This window comes from Zophobas morio, unplaced genomic scaffold (assembly GCF_036711695.1).
Source record: "Zophobas morio isolate AGI-343-1 ecotype UQ-CSIRO unplaced genomic scaffold, CSIRO_AGI_Zmor_V1 ptg000008l, whole genome shotgun sequence".
Lineage (NCBI taxonomy): Eukaryota > Metazoa > Arthropoda > Insecta > Coleoptera > Tenebrionidae > Zophobas > Zophobas morio.
Genome location: NW_026972113.1, coordinates 8,054,797 through 8,070,281, shown reverse-complemented (window position 1 = coordinate 8,070,281; position 15,485 = coordinate 8,054,797). Strand labels below are relative to the sequence as shown.

General features: G+C 32.1%; 1 protein-coding gene across 5 annotated transcripts in view; it reads left to right on the top strand.

Moving 5' to 3' along the window:
* LOC135125190 (peripheral plasma membrane protein CASK) overlaps nt 1-15,485 on the top strand; it is a 265,800-nt gene that overhangs the window by 38,156 nt on the left and 212,159 nt on the right. For all 5 annotated transcript variants that reach the window (XM_064050580.1, XM_064050583.1, XM_064050584.1 and 2 more), the window contains 2 exons: nt 13,812-13,930; nt 14,319-14,492. In XM_064050580.1, the coding sequence (XP_063906650.1) occupies nt 13,812-13,930; nt 14,319-14,492 (293 nt within the window). The remainder of the gene's footprint in view (nt 1-13,811; nt 13,931-14,318; nt 14,493-15,485) is intronic.

Sequence of the window (15,485 nt, the reverse complement as noted above, 5' to 3'; positions counted from 1 at the left end):
TTTCCGATGTTGCAGTTTTTCAATTTTTCGTCTTGTGAATAATTCAATGTTATATTTCTTAATTTTTTCGTTTTTCATCTTTTCAGTTATTCAGTTTTTCTTCATGTTTTGGATTTTTCCTTTCTTGAATTTTCAAATACATATTTCGATTTTTCATTTCTTGATTTTGTCGATTTTACGATCTTTCGATTATTCGGTTTTTTTGTTTTTGAGTTTTTGAATTTTTCATTTCGCCTTTTTTCGATGTTTCAGGTTTTAGATTCCAGGTTTTTTTTTAATATTTGGATTTTCAATCTTTGGAGTTTTTAGATTTTTCGTTCTTGTTGAATTTTTGGTTTCTGGAATTTTTCGTTTCTCCTTTTTTCCGATCTTTCAGTTTTTCAATTTTTCGTCTTACGAATATTTCAATGTTTCATTTAATCTTTTTCCGATTTTTCAATTTTTGAGATTCTGAATTTTTAATTTTCCGAATTTTCATCTTTTTGAATTTTTGAAATATACGTTTCTTCAATTTTTCGTGTTTTCATTTTTTAAAATCTTTTTTTTTTGGTCTTTTGACTTTTTCAATGTTTCATTTCGCCTTTCTTCGATTTATAATTTTCCTATGTTCCGTTGTTTTAAATTTTTCGTCTTCTGAATAATTCAGTGTTATATTTCTTCTTTCGTTTTTTTAGGATCTAGATTTTCAATTTTTTGAGTTTTCAACTTTTGATTTGTCATTTCTTCTTTTTTCGATGCATAATTTCTTCAGTTTTTCGTTTTTTCAATACTACAATGTTCAATGTTTCGATTTTTCATCTTTTGAAGTGTTCGAATTTACGTTTTTTCAATTTCTCGAATTCCCGTTTTATTCAGTTTTTCGTAATTTTTTCGATTTTTCATCTTTTCAGTTATTAAGATTTTCTTTATGTTTTGGACTTTTCGTCTTTTGGATTTTCAAAGTTTTCAGATTTTCGATGTTTCGACTTTCCAGTTTTTCGACTTCTCTGATCCTCGATTTTTCAGTTTTCCGATTTGCGATTTTTAAATTTTCCAATTATTCGTTTTTTCAGTTTCTCGAATTTTCAGTTTTTTGGTTTTTAGTTTCTCGATTTCGAAAATTCAAAAATTTAAAAATTAAAAGCCAAAAATTGAAGAGAAGAAAAATTTAAACACAACGAAAAACTGCTTTGCAATAGAGATTAATTAAAAACCGAGAAACAGAAAAATTAAAGAGTTGTACAAAATTGTTTAAAAAAAGACACTATGAATTTCTCGAAATTCTTTTAGAATTTCCTGAAAACAAAAAACAGGGTTACTCCAAGATTTTTTTTTATTATTTCAAAAACAAAACATAAAAAACCCTGAATATCCTTTCCTATCTTTACAAAAAAGACACTAGTGGTCCCGAAGTTCCTTTAAACTCTTTCATAAACACTCCTGACATCTTTTAAATTTCTTAAAGTTCTTTAAGAAATAAAACACTAGGGGTCCTAAGATTCTTCCAGAATCTCTCTAAAATAAAATACAGATCTGTTTACGTTGTTTCAAAAATGAAACACAGAGATTTTTCAAATTCTGTAAAAAAAATTAAATAAATATTCCAAAATAAAACCAAACATGTATTAGAAAAAATAGGCAGCAGATAAACAATTTTAACTTCATTTCATGTTGTGATTTATGAAATACGCACAAATATTTCATTTGAAACGTCGAATAATAAATTGAGTGTGTTATAATGGCAGATAAACAATACATCAATTTCCTGAGGCGGTTCGTTGCGCCATATTTCAACTAAAAATTAACTCCCTGTTTTAGCCCGAAGTCGCAACCAAACGTAACGTTTTGAATTTTTTCTTGCAGTCGAAATAATATGTACTGTTTACGAAGTACTAACCTCAATTTTATCAACACAGTGTAATTTTTTGCTTTTCGAAATTATTCGATTCGAAAAAGCAAAGAAAAACTACTTCATCGCCTAAATTTCAAAGCAATTCACTCTTAAACAAAGCAAATGCGTTGAAAATTGGTACTTAATTGGTTTTTCTTGACTTTATGTCGGCCGTTGGAGAAATTAATTTAGAAAGACGTAAAAATGGTGGATGCGCCGGTTTTAATCAGCGATAAAATCGCCATGTAAACGATAAAATTTTACTCTTGTTCACGTATAAAAATGAATGTGGAAATTTTAACAACGCGAGTCTGAAATATTTGAACACTAACAAGCACTCTTTCATTGCAGGGCTTAATTGTAGGACTTACATTTCTTCGACTATTGTTGACATTCAGATTTGTCATGTTGAATGACACCGTCATTACCGACAGTGAAATATTAAATACGAATAAAACTTTCGCAAAAAACTAAACCCGAACGCTACAAGCTTTGAGGTTGAACGTCGGAGATCTTTTATCCGTTTTATCGAAATAAATGCAATAACACGCATAGAAGGAATTCCGCTCTTGATTCACTTGCATATTTTGTAGCAAAAATGTTAGAATAAAGTTTCGAAGAAGTATTTTAAACTTTGGTTTATGTTTTCGTTTAAATTTCTCTTGGTTTTGTTCACCGTTTTTCTGGTCCATTACACCGGAAAATGGTGGATGCGCCGGGTTTAATCAATATTTTTAACTCCGGTTAATGGAAAATGCACAAAATGCTGTCATAAATACAGTGTAGGTGCAAAAAGCGAGAATTTTCTTTGAAAAAATGTTAAATTCGCTTATTTTCAGCCTCTAAGGGCGTAGGAATTATTTATGAATATTCTCTTTGCAATTATGTTATTTTCAACTTTTTAAATTACTTCGCATGGAAATTAATTGCTTTACGAAAATTTCGTAGGTTTCACATTTGTTTCATAAAGGAAATAATTCTCTTTATATTCATTCCTTTGTTGTTGGGTGTTGTAACATTTCAACAAATAAATACCAGTAGATAATGGAAGATTTATGGATCGGGAAAAATTGGGTTTTCAATGGAAAGTTGTTTCACTGATGTTAACCTATGTTGGTTAATGTTGATGTTAATGTCCTGACAGATAATTGGTTTAATGACTCTTCTTCACTATTTGTAATTTATATGGATGTCCGTCGAAAACAATGACCGGTGTAGATATATTTTCCTACAAATAATTTCTAATTCTCGCAATTTTGTTATATGAGTATACCAACATCCAATATAAATCCAGTTCACCAATAACGTGACCGAATTTTGCGGTGCTCTTCGGCTTCGGCGTGGATTGACGTTAATTCTCCTAATTGACAACAAGATTATTTTTGTGTCGTTTGTAAAACTCGCGGCAGCCTCCTGTGAATAAAAAATTTACGGTGACGGTAAAACTCGGAGTTCCTACTCCTCTGAGAATAAAAACACTGCACTAATGCATCTCCTCGTGAAAAATTCATATCTTTGCCAAGACATTTTCTCGGTCCCGGTCCGAGTACTCCACATGCGCAAAATTCGTGGCAAGAGGGATTTATTTGTTCGGAAGTTGGCAAAGTTGGGAGAGAATGTAAAGTACCGCTTGACTTAAGGTGTGTTAATAATTCTGCTCCGATGATTAGGCTATTATTAGTGTTTATTTTGTAAACGGCATTGATTTTAGCGTAGTTTAGTGCATCGCAAACTTATGTTTTTAATGGATTTTGGTAGGTCATTGATTTAAGATCTTTTATTATACAAACAATTACCAAGATATGTTTCAAAAACATGTGGGCTTTTAGCTAACTTTTTCAAATGCTCGGTTTTTCAATTCAACGAATTTTCTTTTCAAAAACGTGAATTTTTAGACGGTTTTTAATCTCCAGAAATTTTATTCGAAAATTTCCGGAATCACGGCAAAAATGTGATTTCTTTAGTATGTATTAAAAAAAAAAAAATGCTTTCAAACCGAATATTTTTAAATCTTGTTCAGGGGCCATCAAGTCTCTATAATTTTGTAATCTACACGTCGAAATCTATATTTTAGAATTTTTTGTAAATTTTAACTTTTTCAAAAATTCGGTTTTTCAATATGAAAATATTGACCGTTTTTCGATTAGTTTCGAAAATTACTCGAACAATTTTTTTTGTACGTTTTGACCTTCAGAAGAAATTTTGAGCGTCGTTTCTTCGCAAACTCCTACAATTTTTTCAGAATCGCCCTTTGAAATTGTTGTTTCGGGCAGTGAACATGCTATATTTTTATAATCAGCACGTCGAAAAAAAATCCCAGAATTTTTTGTGGATTTTTAGGCAACTTTTCCAAAATCTCAATTTTTCGATATTCCCACCTCAAGAAATTTTCGACCGTTTTGTAGCCATTTTCGGGTTCAGTTCTCAAATTATCAGCACTTTCAGAATCGCCAAATTATATCTGTCAATTTTTACAATTTTTGAACTTCAAACCTAATATTGAAAGCTATGCTTATTTTTTTAATCATGTCAATTTTTGAGCAAATTTTTCAAAAGTTTAATGTATCAATGAAAATTTCGATCTTTTTTCGACCTTTAGCGAAAATTACCAAGAGATTCTTTTTTGAAAACTACAATATTTCCAGAATCGCCGGAAAAAAATGGCAATTTTTAATGATTAAAAAAGAATCTTTCAAATCAAGTATTTTTAAATCTTGTTCACTTTATAATTTTGAAATCAACACCTCGAAATCTGTATTTTAGATTTTTTTGTGAATTTTTAGGCGATTTTTAACCTTCAGAAATTTTATTCTAAAACTTCCGGAATCACCGCAAAAATGTGAGCTTTTAGTATTAAAAAAAAAAGCTTTCAAACCGAATATTTTTAAATCTTGTTCAGGGGTCATCAAGTCTCTATAATTTTGTAATCTATACGTCGAAATCTATATTTTAGTTTTTTTTGTAAATTTTTACGTTCGTTTTCAAAAATTCAGTTTTTCAATATGAAAATATTGATCGATTTTCGATTAGTTTCGAAAATCACTCGAACAATTTTTTTTGTACATTTTGACCTTCACAAGAAATTTTGAGCGTCGTTTCTTCGAAAACTCCTACAATTTTTCCAGAATCGCCCTTTGAAATTGTTGTTTCGGGCAGTGAACATGCTATATTTTTATAATCAGCACGTCGAAAAAAAAAATCCCAGAATTGTTTGTGGATTTTTAGGCAACTTTTCTAAAATCTCAATGTTTCGATATTCCCACCTCAAGAAATTTTCGACCGTCTTGTAGCCATTTTCAGGTTCAGTTCTTTAAAAATTATCAGCACTTTCAGAATCGCCAAATTATATGTCAATTTTTATAATTTTTGAATTTCAAACCGAAAATTGAAAGGTACGCTTATTTTTTCAATCATGTCAATTTTTGAACAAATTTTTTTTTAAGTTTAATGTATAAATGAAATTTCGATCTTTTTTCGACCTTTAACGAAAATTACCAAGAGATTTTTTTTTTGAAAACTACAATTTTTCCAGAATCGCCGGAAAAAAAGACTTTTTTTAATGATTAAAAAAAGAATCTTTCAAATCGAGTATTTTTAAATCTTGTTCACTTTATAATTTCGAAATCAACACCTCGAAATCTGTATTTTAGATTTTTTTGTGAATTTTTAGGCGATTTTTATCCTTTAGAAATTTTATTCGAAAACTTCCGGAATCACCGCAAAAATGTGAGCTTTTAGTATTAAAAAAAAAAAAATGCTTTCAAACCGAATATTTTTAAATCTTGTTCAGGGGTCATCAAGTCTCTATAATTTTGAAATCTACACGTCAAAATCTATATTTTAGATTTTTTTGTAAATTTTTACGTTCGTATTCAAAAATTCAGTTTTTCAATATGAAAATATTCATCGTTTTTCGATTAGTTTCGAAAATCACTCGAACAATTTTTTTTTTACATTTTGACCTTCAGAAGAAATTTTGAGCGTCGTTTCTTCGAAAACTCCTACAATTTTTCCAGAATCGCCCTATGAAATTGTTGTTTCGGGCAGTGAACATGCTATATTTTTATAATCAGCACGCCGAAAAAAAAATCCCAGAATTTTTTGTGGATTTTTAGGCAACTTTTCCAAAATCTCAATTTTTCGATATTCTCACCTCAAGAAATTTTCGACCGTTTTGTAGCCATTTTCGAGTTCAGTTCTTTAAAAATTATCAGCACTTTCAGAATCGCCAAATTATATCTGTCAATTTTTATAATTTTTTAATTTCAAACCGAATATTGAAAGGTATGCTTATTTTTTTAATCATGTCAATTTTTGAGCAAATTTTTCAAAAGTTTAATGTATCAATGAAAATGTCGATCTTTTTTCGACCTTTAGCGAAAAATACCAAGAGATTTTTTTTTTGAAAACAAATGTTTCCAGAATCGCCGGAAAAAAAATTACAATTTTTAATGATTAAAAAAAAAAGAATCTTTCAAATCGAGTATTTTTAAATCTTGTTCACTTTATAATTTTGAAATCAACACCTCGAAATCTGTATTTTAGATTTTTTTGTGAATTTTTAGGCGATTTTTAACCTTTAGAAATTTTATTCGAAAACTTCCGGAATCCCCGCAAAAATGTGAGCTTTTAGTATAAAAAAAAAAATGCTTTCAAACCGAATATTTTTAAATCTTGTTCAGGGGTCATCAAGTGTCGAAATCTACATTTTAGATTTTTTTGTAAATTTTTACGTTCGTTTTCAAAAATTCGGTTTTTCAATATGAAAATATTGACCGTTTTTCGAATAGTTTCGAAAATTACTCGAACAATTTTTTTTTGTACATTTTGACCTTCAGAAGAAATTTTGAGCGTCGTTTCTTCGAAAACTCCTACAATTATTCCAGAATCGCCCTATGAAATTGTTGTTTCGGGCAGTGAACATGCTAGATTTTTATAATCAGCACGTCGAAAAAAAATCCCAGAATTTTTTGTGGATTTTTAGGCAACTTTTCCAAAATCTCAATTTTTCGATATTCCCACCTCAAGAAATTTTCGACCGTTTTGTAGCCATTTTCGGGTTCAGTTCTTTAAAAATTATCAGCACTTTCAGAATCGCCAAATTATATTTGTCAATTTTTATAATTTTTTAATTTGAAACCGAATATTGAATGGTATGCTTATTTTTTAAATCATGTCAATTTTTGAGCAAATTTTTCAAAAGTTTAATGAACCAATGAAAATTTCGATCTTTTTTCGACCTTTAGCGAAAATTACCAAGAGATTTTTTTTTGAAAACTACAATATTTCCAGAATCGCCAGAAAAAAATTACAATTTTTAATGATTAAAAAAAGAATCTTTCAAATCGAGTATTTTCAATATCTTGTTCACTTTATAATTTTGAAATCAACACCTCGAAATCTGTATTTTAGATTTTTTTGTGAATTTTTAGGCGATTTTTAACCTCGAGAAATTTTATTCGAAAACTCCCGGATTCACCGCAAAAATATGACAGTTTTTTAGTATTAAAAAAAATGCTTTCAAACCGAATATTTTTAAATCTTGTTCAGGGGTCATCAAGTCTCTATAATTTTGTAATCTACACGTCGAAATCTATATTTTAGAATTTTTTGTAAATTTTTACGTTTTCAAAAATTCAGTTTTTCAAAATGAAAATATTGACCGTTTTTCGATTAGTTTCGAAAATTACTGGAACAATTTTTTTTGTATATTATGACCTTCAGAAGAAATTTTGAGCACGTCGAAATCTATATCCCAGAACTTTTTGTGGATTTTTAGTCAATTTTTTCAAAATCTCAATTGTTCAAGAAATTTTGGACCGTTTTTTGACTACATATTTTTGAAAATTACCTCGAGGGATTTTTTTATAGGTTCCAACTTCAAGAAGTCATTTTGTGGATTTTTAGGCAACTTTTCCAAAACCTCAAGTTTTCGACCGTTTTTTGACCATTTTTTAAACTTATCCACAGGGTTTTTTTGTAGATTTCAACTTCTAGAAGTTATTTTCGGTTTTTGTTCCTTAAAAATTCGTACTACTTTTCCAGAATCTCTAAATAAAATACGGCAATTTTTAGAATTTTTGGAAAAATTTGAATATAAGACCGAGAATTTCGGAAATCTTGGTCTCCAGCACAAACACGCTAAATTTCTAGAACTAGTACGCCGAGATCTATATACCAGAAATTTTTGTGGATTTTTAGGCAATTTTTCCAAAGTTTCAAGTTTTCGACCGTTTTTTGACCATTTTTCAAAATTATCCACAGGGGTTTTTGTAGATTCCAACTTCTAGAAGTCATTTTCGGTTTTAGTTCCTTAAAAATTCGTACTACTTTTCCAGAATCTCTAAATAAAATACGTCAATTTTTAGAATTTTTGAAAAATTTGAATATGAGACCGAGCATTTCGGAAATCTTGGTCTCGAGCACAAACACGCTAAGTTTCTAGAACCAGCACGCCGAGATCTATATGCCAGAAATTTTAGTGGATTTTTAGGCAATTTTTCCAAAATCTCAAAATTTCGACCGTTTTTTGACTATTTTTGAAAATTACCTCAACGGATTTTTTTGTAGATTCCAACTTCTAGAAGTCATTTTCGGTTTTAGTTCCTTAAAAATTCGTACTACTTTTCCAGAATCTCTAAATAAAATAGGGCAATTTTTCGAATTTTTGAAAAATTTGAATATGACACCGAGCAATTCGCAAATCTTGGCCTCGAGCACAAACACGCTAAATTTGTAGAACCAGCACGCCGAGATCTATATTCTAGAAATTTTTGTGGATTTTTAGGCAATTTTTCCAAAATCTCAAGTTTTCGACCGTTTTTTGACCATTTTTCAAAATTGTCCACAGGGTTTTTTGTAGACTCCAACTTCTAGAAGTTATTTGCGGTTTTAGTTGCTTAGAAATTAGTACTAATTTTCCAGAATCTCTAAATAAAATACGGCAATTTTTAGAATTTTTGGAAAATTTGAATATGAGACCGAGTATTTCGGAAATCTTGGTCTCGAGCAGAAACACGCTAAATTTTTAGAACCAGCAAGCTGAGATCTATATGCCAGAAATTTTTGTGGATTTTTAGGCGATTTTTCAAAAATCTCAATTGAAATTCAAGAAAGTTCGGACCGTTTTTTGACTACTTTTGAAAATTACCTCAACGGATTTTTTTGTAGATTTTTTTGACTTCTAGAAGGCATTTTCGGCTTTAGTTCTTTTAAAATTCTCACCACTTTCAGAATCGCCGAATTAAATTGGACAATTTTTGGAATTTTCGAATTTCTCTTGTTCTATCTTGTATCTTGTTATGTGGATAAATGCTATATTTTTTTAATCATCATGCCAATTTTTGAACAACCTTTTCAAAAGCTTAATTTTTCAAAACAAATGTCGATCTTTCAGTAGGTCATTTGCCAAAATCAGTCTTATTTTGGCAAGTACTATCCCCACCCGCCCGCCCTTTATTTTTTTAGAGAATATGTTATTTGCCACAATCAGTCTTATCTTGCCAAGCACCAGCCCCGCCCACCCGCCTTTCATTTTCTTAGAGGGCTAGTACCTGCTAAGATAACACTGATTTTGGCGAATGAGATACCCTCTAAAAAAAGAGGTGGGCGGGGTTACTACCTGCTAAAATAAGATCGATTTTGGCAAATGACAAACCTTGTAAGAAAAGAGAAAAAGAGGGCTAGTACTTGCTAAGATAAGACTAATATTGGCATATGACCTACTTACTCTCTAAAAAAATGAAGGGTAGAGGGCATATCATTTGGCAAAATCAGTCTTATCTTGTCAGCTACTAGCCCCTCCCACCCACCCTCTCTTTTCTTACAAGGTTTGTCATTTGCCAAAATCGATCCTATTATTTTTGTATATACTTTTTCATTTTTTTTGACAACTTTATTTAATTTTTTATTAACAAGTCTCTTTCAGATTAGAGAAATTCATATAAATAAACTTCAAAATAATGATAAAATGTTCATAATCTTAATTTCAAGGATAAGCAAAATTTATACGAGTCTAAAGTGTTGCCAAAGACTCAAGGTAGCATTTTTGGATTTTGTCGAACATGCCAATGTGAAATGTGTCACCTTTTTCGAAAATTACCAACATAATTTTTTTTTGAAAACTCTATTTCCAGAATTGCCCAAAGAAGAACGACAATTTTTGTGATTAAAAAAAGAAATTTTCAAGCCGAATGTTTTTAAAATTTTCGAATTAACACGTCGAAATCTGTATTTTAGAATTTTTTGCGAATTTTTAGACGTGTTCAAAAACTAAATTTTTCAGTACTTCCCCCTTATGAGAGTTTGGACCATTTTTCGACTATTTCATAGAGAAATTGTATTCGAAAACTCCTAACATTTTTCCGGAATCACTGCAAAAATATGGCAGTTTTTTATTTTTAAATATTATTCAGGGGCTATGAAATCTAAAAATATTTTAGAATTTTTTGTAAATTGTTGGACGCTTAAAAATTTAATACCTTTGGCAATTTTTAGAATTTTTTTCAAAAATTACTTTCAAATCGCATATTTCTAAAATCTTGTTGTGAGACCATAAACATCCTTTATTTTTGGAATTAGCATGGCGACATCTGTGTCCCAGATTTTTTTTTTTTATTATTATCAGGCAACTTTTTCCTAAGTTCAGTTTTTCAAAACCCCCTTAAATGAAAATTTCCACCATTTTTTAGCCATTTCAAAAAATTATGTGAAGAGATTTTTTTGTTGATTACGACCTCCAGAAGTTATGTTCGGCCTCATTTCGTTGAAAACTCGTACCATTTTTACAGAATTTCCAAATAAAATGTGTCAATTTTTAGTATTTTTTCCAAAAATTTATTTCTAAATCGAATTTTTCTAAAATCTTGCCCCGGGACCTTAAAAAATACTATATTTTTAGAATCATTACGTCGAAATCTCTATCCCAAAATTTTTAGTTAATGTGTAGACAACTTTTTCAAAAACTCAATTTTTAATGCTTCACCCATTAAGAAAATTTCGATTTTTTACTTCCCGAGCGTAAGCAAAGGAAGTATTGTAATCGAGTCCGTCGGCCGACTCTCTACTTTTACGTTTTCTCGATCTTTCATGACCCCTAGAAGACGAAGAAATAGGTCTCCCATTTCCGTCTGTCTGTCCGTCTGTCCGTCCGTCTGTCCGTCTGTCTGTCCGTCTGTCCGTCTGTCCGTCTGTCCGTCCGTCTGTCCGTCTGTTGTCCCGGATTTTTATTAGACAGATAATCTCCGAAAGTACTCGACCGATTGTTGTGAAATTTTGTACTTATATTAAGAATATCATGTAGATGGTAAAACGCTAACCAAAATTTGTCGAATCATCCCCACCACTAAAACGATGACGTCACTTCAAAATTGTACATAGTAAATGGGTTTTCAATTGTATAAAATAACATAGTCCTACACATGTAGTTTACAACTCTGAATCGACTTTTCACCCGAAACGTCCAGATTTTTGGAAAAAAAATCAAAATTATAAAACAACATTTTGAAATTTAATTTTTAATCTGCTAACCAGAATGCTTTGAAATGTTGCAGATGTTTTAAGGCTATAAAGAGCATCATAAATCTTTAGTCAAAAAATATTTGCTTATCCCCTCCAAAAACTTGATGACGTCAGCTCAAAAGTTTGTGGAATAAATCATATCTAAAATGTACAAAATACGATGAGTCTGTACTTGTGATCTATCACTCCATTAATATTTTTTGGATTTGCATATACAGGGTGACTCAAAAAAATTAATGAATGCGTAAATATATTTTATTGATTTAATCAGGAACTACAAAACCGAATGCTCTGAAATCTTGCAGATGTTTTAAGGTCATAAAGAGCATAATAAATGTTTAGTCAAAATATATTTGCTTATCCCCTCCAAAAACTTGATGACGTCAGCTCGAAAGTTTGCCGAATAAATCATATCTAAAATGTACAAAATATGATGAGCCTGTACTTGTCATTTATCACTCCATTCATATTTTTTGGATTTGCATATACAGAGTGACTCAAAAAAATTAATGAATGCGTAAATTTATTTTATTGATTTAATCAGGAACTACAAAACCGAATGCTTTGAAATCTTGCAGATGTTTTAAGGTTATAAAGAGCATAATAAATTTTTAGTCAAAATATATTTGGTTATCTTCTACAAAAAACTGATGACGTCAGCTCAAAAGTTTTCCGAATAAATCGTATCTAAAATGTACAAAATATGATGAGTCTGTACTTGTGATTTATCATTCCATTCATATTTTTGGATTTGCATATGCAGGGTGACTCAAAAAAATTAATGAAGGCGTGAATTTATTTTATCGATTTAATCAGGAATTACAAAACCGAATGCTTTGAAATCTTGGGAATATTTTAAAGTTATTATAAGCATGGTAAACTTTTGTTCAAAATGTATTTGTTCATCCCTCCTAAAAAAATTGATGACGTCACCCTTAAATTTTGCTGAATAAATCCTATCTAAAATGCAAAAAATATGATGAGTTTGTACTTGTGATTTATCATTCCATTCATATTTTTTAGATTTTCTTAAGAGGTGGTTCAAAAGAATTAATGAAGTCAATTTATTTTATTGATTAAATTAAAGGCAACACTTATTATTAGTATTACACCCCAACCAACCCAATTTGGTAGACACAAAATTTGTTAAAGGAAAAACTCGGTTGAAACATAAGGGTAGCACGCTTATTTACATCGACTTTAACATTACAGACCTGCATTTGTTTTATGCGCTCACTTGGTTCCGCGAATGTGAAATAGACATGTTTATAATCAACCAATTGTGAATTTCACCGTCAAGAATTAAAATAAAACCCAATGTTTTATATAATAAGCGGAAGTCGAAGCAATAAAACCGACGGTCGTTTTGTTTACAGTTTCTGTGTTTGGCTCTCACGTATGCTGTTACGCCTGTCATCTTAAATTAACAATGTTTATACATACACGATTTTCAGTTGCCTCTGATACGTAGGTATACGTGAGTAAATTGTTTCGTTATTTTATTGATTATTACAAATCAATATTCAAACGACCCAATTCATTTTCCCGAAAATTTGAGAATATAATAATTTTATTCTTAGTATTACACTACATCTATCCCAACTGATATACGTGTCCTTGCAAAAATGTTGATGACGTCATCGCAATTTTTTTTTAAATTCCCACTACAAAAATGTAATGAGAAAAAAAACACAATAGGCATGCAGTCGTCAAGTTTCCGACAGCGAGGGAAGTACTGTCTAAACTCTTTAGACCAATTTTTTTTAACTATTTTCGGAAATTATCTAAAGATTTAAATATAATGTTTGGAATAACGAATTTGAGACTGAATAAAAAATCTCAGATTATTTGTAATTTTTAGAAATATTTTTGAAAACTCAATTTTTCAATATTTTCCCAATGGAAATTTTACCCGTTTTTCAATCGTCAAATATTTTTTTATAAATTTAGCCCTCTATAAATTAATGTGGGCTTCATTTCTTCAAAAGCTTGTACTAATTTTCCAGAAAATTACGAAATACAGTAAAACAGTTTGGTAAAATAAAATTGTTCCGGTAATTGCACCCTCCGGGGATAAAAAATAATAACTTGTGCTGTCCACAAAAGGGATTATTAATTTATAAGCTCTTTCTGTAATTGTTATGGACAATACGAGATCGAAAAGTTCCGACCAGAAATTCTAAGTAGATGTTGTTTTAAAAATATGTAGACAATCAACATTATTTGATATAAGTTCATACTTTTATGGTAATCCTACCGCGCCTTTTAAACTTCGCTCTGCCCCTCTAGAATTCCGCTAATAAAATCCAAATTCCATCGCCACTCCAATCCACTCCACCCCTTAGCAAATTTCCAAACTCAACGCCTCTCGAGCCGCATTTTCGGCGTAAACGATCGCAATTTGACGCCTGTTCCGTTCCAGCCGTGTCGACGATCCTCGATTCACTCGACGACATCTACTGCCTTCAGGAATCGCAGCCTCAAGAGCGCGCGCACCTTCTGGCCTTGCTCGAAGACACGCATCTGCACGTCCTGTTAGAGGTAAGCGTGAGCGTTCCGAGCGCATGTCCTCCTAGTACACGACGACAGCTCGCGGCCTCTACAACCGCGATTGATCGCCGCCACCACGTTTCCCGTTCTGGCGGCGGCGGCGACGGTCACGCATCCGCGCTCCGTCCACGTGGAGGCTCGTGCGACATGCCGCGCTTAAAATGAAACACAAGACCAAGTACCAGGACTTGTACCATTGTAACACCTCCCTGGCCGTCGACGTGCTGTCGCTGATCGGGTTGTTGGTAGGCGGCGCGACGGGGGCGACCGGACGGGGTGAGGTGAAGTGCCGCCACGACGCGTGCTGGCGTCGTTTGCCATATCCTCCCGGGTCCGGTCGCCTCGCGGATACTCCACATGACTGGCTCTTTGTTCGCAGCTGTACGATAGGATCTCGAGTAAAGTGGTGTCGCCGGTTAGGACGCCACCTAGCGACGCCGTGCAGAGGGCGAGAGACGCCGCCGACGCTCTCCGGGAACTGGAACATCGGCGCGATACGGACCACAGGGACTTGCAAGAACTGAGGGATCTGCTTTGCCGGCCGCACTTTAAGGTGAGTGGTATTGATCGATAGCGGTAGTTGGATGCGGTGCGCGGTAGGTGGCGCCGAAGCGGTGTACAGAAAACGATAACTTAGGACTTAAGGTGGCGGTCATGTATCAAGACGACGACAGAGGGAGCGGAATGTGCCAAGAATGCGACGAATTCGCGAAAAGTCGTCACATAAAAAAGGGACGCTGTGTTATTTCGATCGCTCGCGGTAATAAAATAACAATCTGCATAATTTACGAGCTGCATGGAAATGTTTAATTAAAAATTAATTAATTTGCGGCTGACTGATCTGAAATCTATTACCGTGTTAAATAATAATCAATGCTTTTAGAACAGTTCTGTGGGGAGTGATCAGGAAGTTGTTTTTATTGGGGTACCTGTCGGTAGAAATACCGTAATACGTTGGGTTTGAATCATGTTGCATGTCACAAGATGGCGCTTTTGAACTGACACTCAAAATACAAGTTCTTAACTTCGAAAATTCACGCGGAAGCTGGAGAAGCTTCAGAAATACATTCTTCCGAATAATTTATTCTTGATTGATTAAGAAATAAGGTATTTTTCTGGTGCTACGACCGGGCATGTAGCGAGCGCAGTGAGCGGAGCTCCTGATTGTGATTATTAATTTTCGTATATTTATGTATTTGTATGTATGAAGGATTATTTTAAAAATTGCTTGCATATAGAAAACAGTAAAATACATCATTTTCAAAAGGGACACTGTATATTTTGTAACATTTTCGAGATTATTTTTGAGCAGATTTTTCTTTAATGCCAAATTTGTTGATGATTATTAAACTAATTAACACGTGAAAATGATAAAACGCAGGCTGCTTCATTTGGAAAATAAAACACTATACAGTGTAGTAAATGCGAGATTGATGACTGCGTATTTACTGATTCACCCTGTATATGAAGAAGAAACTGTAATCAAATAAATAAATCGAAGTCGCTGAGATGTTGATTAAATTTATTTAGGGGTAATTAGAGAAAA